This window comes from Triturus cristatus, chromosome 4_2 (genome assembly GCF_964204655.1).
Source record: "Triturus cristatus chromosome 4_2, aTriCri1.1, whole genome shotgun sequence".
In the NCBI taxonomy this organism is placed as follows: Eukaryota; Metazoa; Chordata; class Amphibia; order Caudata; family Salamandridae; genus Triturus; species Triturus cristatus.
Genome location: NC_140586.1, coordinates 146,968,897 through 146,985,927, shown reverse-complemented (window position 1 = coordinate 146,985,927; position 17,031 = coordinate 146,968,897). Strand labels below are relative to the sequence as shown.

The window sequence follows — 17,031 nt, the reverse complement described above, 5'->3', positions numbered from 1 at the left end:
ACTCATTCATTTGGCCAAAAGATTGGAAAATCCCATGTTGCATGTGGTGTAGATTACATGAAGCTTGAATCCCTGTGCTTGATTCAGATAGATATTTAGACAAAGAAAGTAAAACAACGCAAACACTAACTTTCTCTTGAATTCTTCTACAAGATCTTCCATATTCTTCCTTTCTGATTCCAGGTGGATTCTGTCACCACCAAGACTTTCCAGTTTCCTCCTTAAGTTTGATATGAAGATCTCGAATAGAGGCTCAATATTGCTTTTGACCGTTTTCTGGTCCTGAAGAAGGTTCCATTTGGTCTCTAGCATCTTGTTCTGTTGCTCTAGAAATCTCACCTTAAACCGAATGAGAGAAAATAATTTTCTTTGATCAATGAACACTTTTTACTCTTTAATTCCTCAAAAATGCGCAAAAAATGAAATAAAAATTGGCAACCCATGTCATGGTGGTTAAGACCATAGCTTAAAAAGAGACATGGAGAGCATTCTGCAATAAGCATTACTCTTGTCCACAATCACAAAAATATGTTCATAATGAGAGCCTTTAGATTAATATATCTCATCCGAAATTGACTTACCTTATAGCAGAGTGTGATATTTGCAAGTGGTCTTTTTAGTACAATACATTTCAGACAGTTTTTTAAAAACAAACATTATTTTAACTTGCAAAATATTCAGATCTTTGAACCTCACCTTGTCAATGAAAGAGGCAAACTTGTTGTTGAGGGTTTTGATCTGATCCTTTTCATCTTTTCTCACCAGCTGGAAGTTTGGATCAATCTCCAGGTTTAGGGGAGTCAGTAAGCTCTGGTTGACAGTGACGTTTGTAATTCCCCCAGGGGGGCATGTTGGAAATCCAGTTTGAAACCCAAAACCACCCCCACCCCCAGCTGCAGCTCCAAGACTGTACATGTTGCCTTTTCCTCCACCAAGTCCGAATCCACTACCATGTCCACTAAGGCCATATCCACTTCTCAAAGTACGGGTGCCGCCAACTGAAATCCTGCTGGGACCAGAGCCTACACTGTAGAGACTTCTGCTGCCAAAGCCAGGAGTCCGGCCAAGACCAGAATTACCACCATGTCTAGTGGATGTGACAGAGCTCACACTGTACCTGCTCCCGCTCTTTGGCAGAAAAGCTGAAGAAGAGCTGAATCCATGTTTGGAGCTGGGGTGGATGGTTTGGTGAGACATTGCTTCTTCTAAGAGGTCAAATGAAAAAGAAAGAGACAATAAGCAGAAGCAAAGACTTTAGCAGCCCTCAGAAATGCCTCTGAACGTCTGAGCTACAACTTGCTTCTTTTATATGTCTGCATATCTGGGTTTGGCTCAATAAACTGTAAAAATGGCCATGATTTTGGTTTATGAGCTTGGAATGCTTAGCAACACCTCGCCTTATTCATCCTGAGTAATAGTGAGCTAATGTGCAACACACCTATGAAATAACAAAAAAAGATGCAGTTTATGCATTGCTGACAAGCTTTGTCCTCTATAAAACCATATCTTCCAGTAACTGCAATATGAGAAATGAGGAATAATTAAATTCTTCAATCTTTTGAAGTTTCCATGACATCAGCATCTTTATATTCAAAATGTGGGGTGGATACATGGTATGCATTTTAGAACAATGTTTTTTATTATGCTAGTATGAATGAATGTGTTTGAAATTAGAGGTGGGTGTTTGCTTATAGTATGTAATTTGCGTATGCTCACACATTCACGGAGGCACTTACAGACCTACCTACACTCTCACAAAAGTGACAGTAACTGCCACACTCACTCACTCACACCCCCATAAGACCATTCACAAACCCATTTACTCGTGTACGTCTAAGTTTGAGTACTAGTTTGCCCTTAGAGCCTGGGGTGACATCTGCAGAATGCAATCTGCACCACAAGAAGAGTTTGTAGAGGGCTACTTCAGCACTCTTGAAAAGGGAGAACCCTGATTGTAGTTGACCTCATAATCACAGCCCCAAAGGGTACTGGGTTTCAGAAGGAGGGAGAGATAAGTGGGTAAAGTCTCCAGAGGAGAGAAGGGATCATCCAGAGGGATTTCTCTATTGGATACAGTGCAGGAAGCATTGTCTTCTCCCAAACTCAGTCCCCTGAGGACCTCAAGGACAGACAGGCTGAATGGGACCTGAGGCTGCAGCTGGCCCACCTGGGTGCAGAGGAGAAAAAAGGTGAGGCTGAGAGAGTCTTGGAGGAGAAAGTGTCTTGTTGGCTGGAGTGTCAAGGAGGTGCACTTGAAATACAAATAGCTGTTAGATTCTAGCAAAAATGGTGTGAGTACCACTATTGTGTCTAGTGCAGAAGAAAGAGTCCATACATTCAGAGACTTTGTGTCTGACTTTAAGGATTGATACAGACAGGTTATATCTGGCATAAGAAGTAACTGTAGAGGTACAGAGGATGCCTGAGGAGGGTTACAGGGGTGCTTTTAGAATCACATCCGTGGTGATAGGAGGGACAATGTACTGGTGTTAGAGCAGGGAAGAGGTTGAGGTATCTCACTATAAAGGAGGCCCTTGTCAGTAAGTGTGAATTAACCCCAGAGGAGTGCAGGTTGAAATTCAGGGTTAGTCAGAAACTGTGTCACTACTGCCGGGAGGATTTTGTGGGGGTACTTTTGAAATGTATGTTAATAGTAATTATGTTTTTTAAGAAGGTGTTTATACCAGTTTTTTTAATTTTTCTTTTTTCCAAAGGGAACTGAAAGATGCAACTTGTTTCAAACAACAGATGGAATACATATGGAAATAAAATCTAGCGTCCTCAGAATCTAATCTTGTTGATTTGTTCTCTGCTGCAGGTATTTGCACAGGGCTGTCATCATACCGCCCCCATAACCCAGTTCAAATTAGTTGCGGACACTATTGAGCCTCTAAACCTATCACCAGACACTCACTGGAGTTCTTTTAGCTTGCTTCATCTGATACAGTTCAATGGCATCCCCAATAACGTCTTTTGAAAGTAGTGGATGGATACTGTTATGCCTATATATTTTTTCATATCTACTTCAATGCAGTTTTTCGAACTGTCCACTTGAAGTCAACATTTCTTACTCCATGCAACTTCCATGTTAAACAACATCTACTTCTTAAAAGTACACATTATTGTTTTCAGATATCTTGTAGGGCGTGTCACCTTATTTACATCCACTAGTTCCTGCCATATTTTTTTCTTTTTCGTGGGCACATCTTTCACTAGCGGTTCTTCCAAATTTTTCTCTACACCCACAGTTTCCTTATTGTGTTTGACATCCAAAGGAAAATACACAACTCTACCTTTAAGCCCTTTCTTAAGCTGTTAGAGTTTGCTTCTCTCAGAAAGTAATATAAGTGATCCCATGGATATTCTGCCAGGCTGAGCGTTAGAAACCAAGTTGGTCTTCCTAAATTTCACAACATGCTCTTAATCTCAACATGACAACGATGCCACTACTCATTTGACCCTATATTTGCAGAGGTAAAGTAAACCGACAGCAGCACTGCAAGAACATGGATGGGGTCCTACTGTATCAATTTATTCCTGGCAAATACTACAGATACTACTGCAATCCCATTTATACACAGGAGCTTGTCTACGCCTTCCTTGTACCTCTTCATCTATCTCTTCTTCTACATTTCTAGGAATCATCTCTTCTTTTGCAATGAGACTACTGTCTTTTACTTCATAAATTGACCAGTTGTTTCAATTGCTTACTCTAATTAATTCTCTTGGAAGCAGGGGCAGCTGGTATTAAGGGGCGTAGGGGGTGATGCCTCACCTACCAGCATCGGGAAAAACTAAAGGGAGAGAATGAACACCAATGGATCAGTTTAAAGAAGTGCTCACTGCTTGGTGCTCCCCGTGAAACTTGAAAGCCAAACTATGTAAAATATATATATTTTGTTACTTACTTTGTCTCGAAAAGTCTTCCTGCGCAATGTGCGCATGTGCAAAGCTGGGCGAGAACTATTCCTCGCCCTCGAGGCACAAGCATGGAGCGAGGAGGCGGGTGACATCAGCCTTGTGGGAGTGGCTGCATAAAGCGGCAGTGCATGGATTTCAAATGGGGCGCTAATGAATTGGCCCAGGGTGCGGTCAGTGGAGCGTCATTCAGGGTAATGGGAAGGGGCAGGGCTGACTCACAGTGCACTGAGTGCAGGGGGTGGTAACAATTGCAGCACTCCTCTTTCGCCTCCGTAAATTAGGCTTCCTAATTGGGTAAGGCCGAGGCGACCTTAGGGGAGTGGCTATGTATTTAGTTTCAGTTTGGCAGGCAGGTCTTATTTCCGGGAGGGGACACAGTTGCTGGAAAAACAAAGGCGCCTTCAGCCGTGGTTTCAAACGACACGTGTGCAGGTAAGCCTTTTCCCTTTTTTGAACCTCAGGACTCGGCAGACCTGCTGTTGAAGGTCGGATCCTTTTGCTAGGGGTGATCACGATTGGTTCATTAAACCCATATTAAAGTACCACGTGCTCTGGATCGGGTTTTGTGCGCGTGCAGTGTTGTGACGCAGTCCAGGTGGCACGTGTCTGGAGGCGGCCGATCATTCTTCTGCAGCGTGCCCCCGCTCATGAATTGTAACGCTGCTCGAGATGCATTGTGATACAGCTGAACTCACACAAGTAATTAAAGGATTTATTGTGCCTTTGGCACCCCACACTTCGAGGGGTTGCTGTCTTGACGTTGGCGCTGAGTGGACCGAGGAGTGGAGTAAGAATCTGAGGCCAGGCTGCAAGGTAAGGAACGGCCCGGCGGTAATTGAAAAGTAATGAAAGTGTTCACCTAATTACGACGTGAAAAGTTCAGAGGTTTTTTTGCTCATTGTGACCGGCTCTGTTGCACTCTCCATCAAACACTACTGCCTCCCGCTGCACACATTTCCACTTCATGCTGCTGCTCTACATACTTCTCCACTACACACTACTCTTCCCCTGGCCTGCCCCCTTCCTCCCCTGAGGCACCCCACTATATACTGCACCATAGACTGCACCTTCCATGGGCTGCTTCACTGTTCACAGCTTGACTGCTCCCTCCATTGCGCTGCAGTGCATACTTTTCCACTGCACAGTGAGTGACTAGTGGCATGCTACCTACTCTACTGTAAAGCGGACCACTTAATTAAGTGGCCAGGGGGATGCAGGGCTACCATTTGCACACTGCCCCATTCCCCACTGCTGCATTCGGACGATGGAGCACGGGACCCCACATCTACAGCAGCTGATGGTCCAGGGCAAGGAGGGTGGTTGGAGGGGTGTAGGGTCATTTTGGTAGAGTCATCACCAGTGTTCTTGGGACTAGTGATATCACCGTAGTGCTGTTGAGAACTGACCACATCTGTGCCAGTGGTATCCACAGTGGTGAGTTAGGGTTGTCATCTCGAATGATGTCAGTGCTGGTGTTTGTGGGTGACATTGGTGATCCTTGCACAGATGGGGTCCACGGTGGTACAAGAGCTGATGTTATCAGTGGGTGGCTCTCCCTGGTGATATTAGTGCTGCTTGTGCCCCGTGGGAGTTTGGGGGGTTCACAGGTTATGTCAGGGCTAGTGCTGTCCACAGTTGTTCTATAGGTGGGTGTCTGATGGTGGTCTCTGCTCTAATGTTGTCCATGGTGTACAAGGGCTGATGGTATCAGCAGACAGCGGCTGGTTGTTCCCAGTGATCTAAGTGCTACTTGTGCCCAGTGTGGCCTTGAGAGGTGTGAAATTCCCAGGTAATGTCAGGGCTGGTGGTGTCCACAGCAGTTCTTTTGGTTGTAGTCCCCAGTGTTCTGTGCATTGATTGTGTTTAAGGTGGTGCCTCTACAGGACATCCCCTGTGATCCTAATTCCAGTACTACTGTTGCCCACAGTGGTGCAATGTGTCTGTGCACGTTATGACATTGACTGGTGAGTGATGTCGCACTTTAGTATATGAAAGCAATGACTAGCATTGATGCAGGCTGTTGCTTATTTAAAATAAAGTAGTATATGCCAAAATTATTTGAGGGTATATCCTAGAGAAAAGTGATGTCATTCTTTGGATATTCTGAATGAGCAGCTACCTACATCATTATCATATGGAATCTCTTTATTGCTGTCATAACAATACTTTCACAACATCCTTATTGACGTTCTTGCTTTCTCAAATTTGCTGAAAATGCTCCATTTGCCCACTCTTTTTTCAAAATGTTCTCGGGGGAGCACCCCCCAAACCTCCTTATGGCAGTAGAGCTCGCCAACTAAGCTCGCTCACCACAAGTCACTCATGACAACCCTTTACGCCTCACCACTTTCACATTTTACCAGCCACCACTGCTTGCAAGTAGCTTTATTCATTAAAGAAAGGCTCAGTACTAGACACACTCTTCCATTCTACTTTGAAAATTTTGCAAAAGTTACTTTTATCCATAAGCATTTTTAGGTCTTGGCTAGCAAAGGCTGTGCTTGCGCAGTCTCGCTTGCGAGATTTAACGTTTTTCAGTAGTGGGGCTTGAACCCGCCCCTCTTCTCCATTGGCTGGCTTCCTAAACCGAGGCCAGCCATTGGAGGAGAGGGACGTCTGTCCATTTGTGCCCCGTCTTTTTCGTATTCGGGGGCGTGTTTTTTAGTTTCTTTATCTCCTCTGGCATGTAAACATTCCGGCCAATGGGAAGAGGAGAGACAGAAAAACACGCCCCCGAATCCGAAAATGATGCTGCGTTTCTCCGAGGCATTTCTGCTTGACCTCGGAGAAAGATGGTTACAAAATCGGCGAGCTCCTGCAGGGTCCTGGGGTCGGTGTCACCCATGCCGCTGTCGGTGTCTCCGAGTGCACTTATTTAGGTAAACTTAAAAAAAGAGAGAAGCCCGGGACAGTAAACACGCCTCGCGTGGCACAATGTTTGTCGATGTATGCACATACCTGGCGCACATGACAACGGCGTGGCATGCGTGATATAAAATTGGACGGTCGATCCTTCTCGGTGGCATTTCACATATAGTGTGTAAATGATTTGGCGTATGTGATATAAAATTGTATGGAACAACCTTCAATCAGGATAAGGGAAAGCATGATAAATATTGACAAGGCACGGCCTACGGGTGACGTAAAATGACGGCACAACCTACAGCTCCATAAAGAAATGAATGACAAACGTGATAAACAATGATGTGGCTCAGGTGATGTAACAGCGTGCACAACCTTCGTCAAGGTAGATAAATGCAACACCAAACGATAAACAGTGACGTGGCACTGCGTGCACAGCCTTCGTCAAAGTATATACACATATCACGCACGATAACAGTGACGTGGCACGGCGTGCACAGCCTCCGTCAAGTTATATGCAATACACACATATCACGCACGATAATAGTGACGTGGCACGGCGTGCACGGCCTCCGTCAAGTTATATACACGCACATCGCGCGCGATAAGTGACGGGACACGGGTGCTATAAAATGGCACAACCTTCACAAAGGCATAGCAGGGCATGGCTCGGTTCCACTCAATGCTGCTGCCTCCAAGCCACGGGAGGCCTCGCCAGGGCAGTGCCAAGGCCTACACAGTGACTTAACATTACAACAAGTGCTGTGCCCGCGGGGTGCAGGGGACAGCGTCCACCGTTGTTATGGTGCTCTCTGCGCGGTTCCCCAGCACGACAAGGCCACCGCTGCCTTAGAACAACCAAAGTCCAAATCCTGTGAGGTATGTTAATCTCACACAAATCCCTCGAGCGGCAGCCCGGGCTGTGCACACCCCGCTCTGCTATCCCGCCCTGCACTGTGCAGGCCTAGCAGCAATGGGCGAGTGATGGGAGAGCCCAGTGCCATTGAGTCCTGTGCACTGCCGCAGTGACTGACGCTGACACCGTGCACCCTCAGGCCTGTTCGCTCCTCTGTCATTCATGCAGCGTCCCATAGAGTGAAAGCTGAGATCTGACCCCATACATCATAGTCTGGAGCACACTCAACTCAGCAGCAGACGCCGTGCCAAGGCAGGTACTTTCAGCGATGTTCACCACTCTGTCACCCCGGAGACACTTCACTTTAAACCAAAGCCAGCGAGAAAGCTCAGTGAGCTGAACGGTCGCCGCTGTCACAGTGCAGTTTACCTCCAGTCGTGAGTTCGAACCCCACCTAAAACAGAAACAGTCTTACCGTACATCGTTACACTGAGTCACCTAACTTAGGAAACCACAACTTCTGTGGTTACAGTGCATAGAAATGGCATACGTTCGGTATTTAGCACTACATTCAAAAGAAGGTGCTATTAACATGCTTTATGGAGCTTGCGGGGTACTGAGTAGAGTGGTATTGGACATCCGCATTTAAATAAAAATTGTACTGCAAAAATGATATTTGATTCCTGAGTGAAAACTTGAAATGGCCCATTTCGCCAACTGATGCAGCTAGTTTGGGACCAATTGCTCAGAGGGCACCAAAGACAGGTTGAAAACAGGGCTCTGTAATTGCCAATATAACAAGCATTGAAAATGCAATAGGTCTCGCCTTTTATTAATTAAAGCCATTTGCTTTGCTGTACAATACCATTAGCAAAGCAAATGGCTTTAACTTGATCAAAGGCGAGACCTTGGTGGCTCTATACGTGGGTGGCTCTGTCTGTGTGTGGGTAACTCTGTGTGTGTGTAGGTGGCTCTGTGTGGGTGGCTCTATTTGTGTGTAGGTTGCTCTATGTGAATAGCTCTGTGTAGGTGGCTTTGTGTGGGTGGCTCTGTGTGGGTGGGTGGCTTTGTGTGTGTGTGGCTCTGTGTGTGGGTGAAAATGCAATAGGTCTGGCATTTGAGAGAGATTAAGCTATTGACATTGTAAATAACAATGCAGTTTCTTTAAATGTTTTAAAAACAAAAACAAAAATAATGTCATGAGCAATGCCAAGAGCTCTAACTTTAACAATGCCGAGACCATTGCATTGTAAATGCTTGTTTGTTTTAGTTCTTCATTGACAACACTGCTTTATCCAGTGTTTGCATTCTGTTTAGTATCAATATAAATAATTTGCATTTCAGAGGAACACTTTATCAACTACACTCCACTCTTTTCGTCTTAGTGTTCCTCATTTTTCAGAAAAAAATCTGTATTACTCTATTTCCAAACATTCTTATTTGTATTTCTTGAATTTGTTTCCGCCTCCTTGTCAAATTGCGTGGATAATGTGCATAAAACTGAAATGGGAATTATTTTCAAATTTTTTACTTCTAGTCTGACTTCCTCCTTCTCCTTTCTAAATTTGGAGAGTTAAAGTAAATAGACCACAGCAGTGTAAGTATATGGGTGAGTTCATAAAGTAGTTAATCAAGAGTTCAAGTTTAAGTGTGTTTCTGTATTTGTAAATAGTTAATGAGTTATGTTTGTTTGTTAATTGTTTGGTTTAAATTGTATCCTAACATGTTAATAAACTGTACTTGTAAAGTTATAAATATATTTATCATTAATTTAACTTAAGGGTTACAAACACATCCATGCAGGTACTTATACATGTACTTCTACACCTATAAAGTCATTCACAGAGGTACTGACACACTCATCCACTGTCACACGCCCACTCAAAAAAACACTATAGTCACAGACAGACCGATTTACACATGCTGCAAATATTTACTTACATAGACACCTGGGCATACATTAATGCAGACACTGACACGGCCTGGTGTACAGGAAAGCAGGCAGCGACACACCCGGCGAAACACTAATGCATCCAATAACACACCCAAGTATACACTCATGCATACACTAACACACCCACTCTTACACCGATACAGTCACTGACACATTAAAAACATATAGTTAACTCTTTGAGAATATGGTGGTTCTAACAATGACCATTTTTCTTTCTAGAAGGGGTTTTTAACAGATTTTTAAATTATGAACAGGGTAGTAAAAAGGGTAAGGATGGAGAAAGCCAAAGAAGCATCTGGCTTCACTCTTCTACAAATATTAATTAGGCACTGGAAGCAAAACAAAAATTAACTGCGATACTTCTTCACTGTATCCAAGAATGCCCCCACAGAAGAAATTTTTGCAGTGACAAGCATGTGGTATTTCGCACAGTGAATAACCATGTCACTCAATTCCTCACAGGCAGCCGGTATTGTAATGACTGTAGCTGATGATGATTCTCCCAAGGCTGCTGTAGAGGTTGACCATCCTGCTGCACCTGCTTTCTAATGCATCACCTGGTTGTAGACTATTTCATGAATTTTTTACAGGTGCTTCTATATGGAACTTGTCCTATGTGAACAGTTCTTTGTAGTGCCTCTGGATTGTTGTGTGTTGATTTAGATACCTTATATAGGTTTCCCTATTTATGTCCTTATATAGGCACAATTCGCATTGCCCATATTTAGGCATAGAAATCCTACCCTTATTTAGGCATTATCCATGCTAACCAAATACAGGCATGGCCACCTACATCTGTTCATCTACGTCACACGAGTTCTTGGAAAACCAGACTCTTAAGCCTTTAGAACTTCCCCTTGCTTAGATATTGATTTCTCCAAGAACTCATTTATTATGCATGAACATCTATTCCTTAGGGATTCATTCATGACGTTCTTCTGCCTGACTTTTTACGTCAATACTGGCATTCCTAAATCCTTCAAGGTATAATTATACCTTCACTTACCATGGCAAACCACGGTTCGGCTGCCTACATGCACGACGCAGCTCGCCACGGCAAGTTCGGAATGAAGTCAAGTCCCCACCTGAAGCACTGACCAGACACTGTCATCCTCCTCGCAGAGAATCCAGCTCCAGTGTTTCTGACTCCCCTTGCAGGGTGTTAGAGATCGAGACTCGGAAAGAGATTCCAACCTCACTCATTCCAATGTATGGAGGGGACTAGAACCTAGAGGGACTTTTGGCAAATCTTGGCAACTATAGATAAACTAGACTATAGACAAACAGCACCTACTTCTTACCTCGTACTACACTTAGGTTAGGTACACTGGGGTAGAACTAGCTAGAGGCATCAGATGAGTATTAACATTTTAGCCTGTGTTATTTATGCATGTATTTTATAAATGTCTGTCATAGCTATAAACCATGCTATTGCAGTATTATTTTATCTTACTGCTAACGCTGTACATATTTTACCCCAGTATTGGAACTTTCATAGATTCTCATGATTTGTATCATTCCCCGTCTTCGGAATGGGAGCCTCGGTAACAAAAATATATATATATATATACATATGTATAACCATAGAAACAAAAGAGAAAAATAGGCCTAGGCCTCATCTCATTTTGTAGTATATCACCCTCTTTGTGTAAAAGAGCCCAAACTTTTGCCAGGACCAATCAGCACAGTCTCACCCTCTGGAACCTTCCTGAGAGAGCTCAGAGCCTCAGATTTTTCTACCGCACGTTGTGCTAGGGAGTCTCCACTGAGCTCTGCTCAGTTTATCAGAATTTTACTATTGGTTATCTTTATTGCCATCTTTTGTGACAGAATGTCAGAAAAGGAGAAGAAAGCTTTATTCAGATCTTGTGCTTCTTGTGGGAAGAAGAGACTGTTTGTGGAAGATAAGCATGAAAACTGCATATACTGCCTGTACCCGGAACACAAGGCCACAGACTGTAAAATTTGTCGGACCTTCTCGACCAAGACCTTGAGAGACAGAGAGGGTCGCTTGCTGACGTGGCTGCAGAAGCTAAAGACCAGGACGGAGGTCCTCTCTTCGGATGAGGAGGAATCTATCTCTGGTACCTCCTCCAGGAGATCTAAGAAGAGGGGTAGGTCATCTCCCTCCACCTCTGTGGAACCCCCTCTCAAAGCCCCTCACGGGATCTCTGACAGGTCTGAGGAGGCTGGTCCCATGAAATCTCCTCACGGCAGTGTAAAGGAGAGGCAGGGACGGGCTGCTGCTGTGGACGTAGCCCTTAAGGACAAGAAGGAGGTTGCAACATCTTCTCCTCCGTCCCAGAAGGAGAAATCTGTGAAAAAACATGCTGCAGAAACTCCTCAGTCAATTCCGGTGAAGAAACCGCGTCCGTCGACGCAGGCTAAAGCAGGTACGTCGACGACGATCTCCATAGTTAAGACTGTTTCCATGGGGTCGTCGACGAGACCGTCGACGATATCTACTTCATCGTCTACGACGGCTACTTTCTCGTCTTCGACGGCGGTGTCGACGACGAAGACCACGTCGATGATGACGACGACGACGACGAGTTCGTCGATGTTGCTGACGACGAGTTCGTCGACGAGACCGTCGACGGGCGCTCCGCCGACGATGAAACATGCTCCGTCGACGAAGAAGAAAGCTCCGTCGACGACTGCTCCGTCGACGACGATTTCAGAACTGTCAACGGCCTCATCGTCGACGACGATTCTAGCCCCGTCGACGACAGTTACCCTTCAGTCGACGATGTCGTCGTCGAGTTCGTCGACGCTGGGAATCCCTTTGCCATCGACTCCGTCGACGGGACCGTCGACGGGACCGTCGACGACGAAACATTCAGGATTTGCCATCCAAAGATTAAAGATTACGCCGGACATGACTTCTCCTAGGCGGGTCACGCCTTTGCCACCATCCATGCTTCTCGAGGACTCGGAAGAGGATGAAGAGGATGGGCAGTATGGGGACGCATACAGCCCTTCAGACCTGAATGTGAAACAGCAGGACACAGATACGGAGGACTTTTATGGTCCAGAAGTGCAGGAGGGGCGGCAAAGCTTGACACAGGAAGTACACCCCCGCTCTCTGAGGCAGGATATGATTGCCTTGCCAGTGGCTTTAGTGACGGATTTGCAACTGATGCTGCAAGACTATAAATCTCGTTTTCCGACATTGCCGGATCGCACTCCGGTGCGTCCTTCTACGTCTGTAGTGCCACGTGACATGGCAATGGACTTGCCACCTCTGCCAAGAGACATACCTCGTACCACTTCACCGGTGGTACCCTTAGTGGTTCCCCAACCTTCAGGTACGGAACCTGCCGATCGAGACACACAAGATGTGGATACGGACGAGGACGACGAGGGACAGGTGATCCCTCTTACTGATCCAGGGGATCCTGATGGGGACCCTGATTATACGCAGGATCCGGATGCTGTGGGCCGAGAGACAAATATATCGCCTCCAGCAGACATTGGTGGTTTCCATAATTTGATGGAACGGGCATCCAAGAGGTTTGGTCTGCCCCTTACAGTGGAGCAGTCCGACTGCTTCCTATATGACTTTAAAGCTCAGTATAAGAAGTCGGTCAGATCAATTCCCATCATAGAACATGTCTGGGATGAGGGAATTAAGACGATGCAGAATCCGGCGACGGTCATTCCGGTTCTTCCCCGGCTGGAGAAGAAATACAAGGCCCCTGAGGGCAGTCCTGCGTGTCTTCTAGGACAACCTAAGCCGGATTCCGTTATTTCACAAGCCGCACAAAGCAAGTCAAAAAATCCGTCCACTCCATTAACCACGCCTCCAGATAAAGAAGGCAGAAGGCTGGACAATGTGGGTAAAAGATTCTCCACCATGGCCAGCTTGTTGGTGCGTGCAGCTAATTCTGTCGCTATTCTGGGCAGGTACGACCGCCAGATGTGGTGTGATATGGAGCCGTTCATGGACCAGCTACCAGACTCGAGTCAAGAGGAAGCCAAGCAGGTTCTGATGGAAGGAGAAAGATGCTCTTCGGAAGTCATTGACTGTGCGATGGACATAGCTTCTACTGCTTTCAGGGCTTTGGCAGGGTCAGCGGTCTTGCACCGTCAAGGCTGGTTGAAGGCGACCTGGTTTCGCCAGGAGGTCCAGAATAAGATCTTGGACCTTCCCTTTGACGGGGAGATGCTTTTTGGTAAGCATGTGGATGACGCCCTCCAAAGCATTAAAAAGGACACAGACACAGCTAAGTCCTTGGGATCTTTGAACTATCGCAAAGTGCCATTCAGAGGGGCGCGTGGTCGGGGGTTTTCTAATTACAGAGGAAACCAACGTCAATATTCCACACAATCAGGACAATCCTATAAAGGTCAATACTCCAGCCAGCGCCAAGGACAGTCGGCGTCTTTCTCTCAACAGTCCCAGAGAGGACGTCAGAATCGTCAGGGACGAGACAACGCCAAGAGGCAATAGCGACCTCCTGGCTCTGGCTACTGTTCCTCCCCTACCACAAACACCGGTCGGGGACAGGATATCTTTTTGTCTGGACAGCTGGGTGCGTTTAACATCAGACCGGTGGGTCTTGAATATCGTTCAGAGTGGCCATACGTTGGAGTTCCAAGATCTTCCTCCAACAAGAGCTCCGGACGCCCGTGCATCGAAACATCTCCGACTATTACATCTCGAAGCCCACCAACTTTTCATCAAGGGGGCGATAGAGCCCGTGCCGCTTTCACAAAGGGGCAAGGGGTTTTATTCCAGGTTCTTCCTGGTTCGGAAGACGGAGGATACATGGCGTCCTATACTAGACCTCAGGGAGCTCAACACCTATCTCATCAAACTCTCTTTCAGGATGGTCACTCTCCAGGATATTCTACGACTACTCAATCCGGGAGATTTTTTGGCGTCCCTGGATTTAGAGGATGCATACTTTCATGTTCCGATCCACCCAGCTCACAGGCAATATCTACGCTTCACAGTAGGCAAGAGCCATTTCCAGTTCAAGGTGCTCCCGTTTGGCCTTCGGTCGGCACCCCGAATTTTCACGAAGATGCTGGCACCAGTCGCTGCTTTTCTAAGGAAGCAGTCCTTGGAAGTGTTCCCGTACTTGGACGACTGGCTCGTCAAGGCTCCGTCGTTCAGGGCAACGTCTCAGGCTGTGTCAACTTGCATACGATTGTTCGCCCATTTGGGTCTTCAGCTCAATGTGTCCAAGTCGGAGCTGATACCCTCCAGGTCACGGAAGTTCCTTGGGGCTATTCTGGACACGAAAGGATGCACGGCTCGTCCGTCGGAGGAGCGTCAGGGCAAACTGACCACTTCCGCTCGTCAAATGCTGCACAAGAGACATGTATCGGTTCGACAGTACAAGTCCTTGCTCGGATCAATCTCATCCTGCATACCTTTGATACCGCATTGCAGGCTTCATATGCGTCCTCTACAGGAGGAGTTGGACAAACAATGGCGCCAGGCAGAAGGCTCGTTCAACGACAGGGTGTGGATAATGCCTGCCATGCGCAAAGCCTGCGAATGGTGGCTGGTGAAGGAGAACATCGCAGGAGGATTAACGTTCTGGATCCCTCCTTCTCCTATGGTGGTGACCACAGATGCTTCCCTAGAAGGATGGGGAGCTGTCCTCCAGGAGCTTCAGGTCAGCGGTCACTGGAGTCCAGCAGACAGACTACGCCACATCAATCTTTTGGAGCTGAGGGCCATTCACTTAGCCTTGCTGGCGTTCCTTCCCAGACTTCAGAATCGTGCAGTGCTGGTCCGGACAGACAACACGACGGCCATGCACTATATCAACAAGCAAGGGGGAACAAGGTCGCGGACTCTATCCAAAGAAGCTCAGATGATCTGGGATTTTGCGATCTCTCACAAGATCACTCTGCAAGCCGAGCACCTAGCAGGGTGTCTCAACATCACAGCGGATGCCCTAAGTCGACAGACGGAAGTGACACACGAGTGGGAGTTGGATCAGGCCACGCTGGAAGCAGTGTTCAAGAGATGGGGTACTCCGACCATAGACCTCTTTGCGTCCCCGGAGAACGCCAAGTGCCGGTTTTACGCAAGCAAGGTTCCCCAGCAAGGGTCTCTGGGGAATGCCCTTTCGATTGCTTGGTTCGGCGCATTTTGCTACGCCTTTCCTCCAATTCCCCTCATTCCTCGAGTTCTCAGGAAAGTCAGGGCGGAACCATGCAAGATGATTCTCATTGCTCCAGCATGGGCGCGACAGTTCTGGTACACGGAACTCCTGCTTCTCTCCCAGGATCGCCCGATTCGCTTGCCACTGATTCCATCTCTGTTGTCGCGAGATCAGGGGCAGGTGCTCCATCCGGATCCGGAGTCACTTCACTTGTCAGCGTGGCTCCTGAACACAGAGAATTCCGCCATCTGAATCTCTCCAAGGAGTGCAGGGATGTTTTATCTCAGGCGCGGGCACCAAGCACTAATAAGACCTACAGGGCAAAATGGAAGAGATTTTGTCTGTGGTGCCAGAGGAATAAACTCCATCCTTACAAATCCCGGCCACATCAGGTTTTGCCTTACATCCTGTCTCTGGCTAAATCAGGTCTGGCGCACTCTTCGATCAAGGTACATCTGGCTGCCATATCCCGCTTTCGACGGAAGACATCGGGGCCATCTCTATGGTCCGCAAGGATTGTTAAGCAGTTCCTTAAGGGGTTATTTCGGATGTTTCCTCCGGTCCGACCACCCCCTCCTATCTGGCAGCTTAACCTAGTACTGGCTCAACTGATGAAAGCGCCCTTTGAGCCTATTCACAAGGCGGACTTGAAGTTCCTATCGTGGAAACTAGCCCTTCTCTTGGCATTAACTTCGGCTAGGAGGGTTAGTGAACTCCAGGCTCTCTCTATAGTGGAGCCTTTTCTGCAGTTCAAGAGGGATGTGATGATTTTGAGAACCAACCCAAAATTCATCCCGAAGGTGCCTTCGGAGTTTCATTTGATTGAACCCTTAATTTTGAACTCCTTTTTTCCGCGTCCTTCCACACAAGCGGAACGAACATTGCATTCTTTGGATGTCCAAAGATGTCTGAAATTCTATCTCGAGCGCACACGCTCTTTCAGAAAGTCTACTCAGCTATTTATTGCCTACAGTGCACCACGGAAGGGGTTGCCGCTCGCCAAGAGTGGCATTTCCCGCTGGATCTCCAGTGCAATTCAGTACTGTCATCAGGCTGCGGGCAAACCTTTGGATAAAAGGGCCCGGGCTCATTCTACGAGAGCGATGGCGTCTTCAGTGGCTCTCTTTGCTGGAGTGGCGATCAAGGACATTTGCAGGGCAGCAACGTGGAGCAGTGTACACACCTTCACGAAGCACTACTGCCTGGAATCGGTGGGACGAGCTGACGCTGCTGTTGGTCAAGCAGTCCTCCGGAATCTTTTTCAATGAGAGGTGAGCTTTCCCTACAATCCCTCCATCCTGGTAAGCACATTT

The 17,031-nt window shown here is 46.8% G+C and overlaps 1 protein-coding gene and 1 long non-coding RNA gene across 5 annotated transcripts in view; one reads left to right on the top strand and one right to left on the bottom strand.

Moving 5' to 3' along the window:
• Positions 1-1,353, top strand: part of LOC146833200 (uncharacterized) — an 85,293-nt gene extending 83,940 nt beyond the window's left edge. For both annotated transcript variants that reach the window (XR_014960538.1, XR_014960539.1), the window contains one exon: positions 766-1,353. This is a non-coding gene — a long non-coding RNA (uncharacterized LOC146833200). The remainder of the gene's footprint in view (positions 1-765) is intronic.
• The window catches only part of LOC146833199 (keratin, type II cytoskeletal cochleal-like), a 101,554-nt gene that overhangs the window by 7,279 nt on the left and 77,244 nt on the right, over positions 1-17,031 (bottom strand). For all 3 annotated transcript variants that reach the window (XM_085600857.1, XM_085600856.1, XM_085600858.1), the window contains exons 4-5: positions 697-1,205; positions 131-339 (exon numbers count right to left, since the gene is read on the bottom strand). In XM_085600857.1, coding sequence (XP_085456983.1) covers positions 131-339; positions 697-1,205 — 718 coding nt within the window. The remainder of the gene's footprint in view (positions 1-130; positions 340-696; positions 1,206-17,031) is intronic.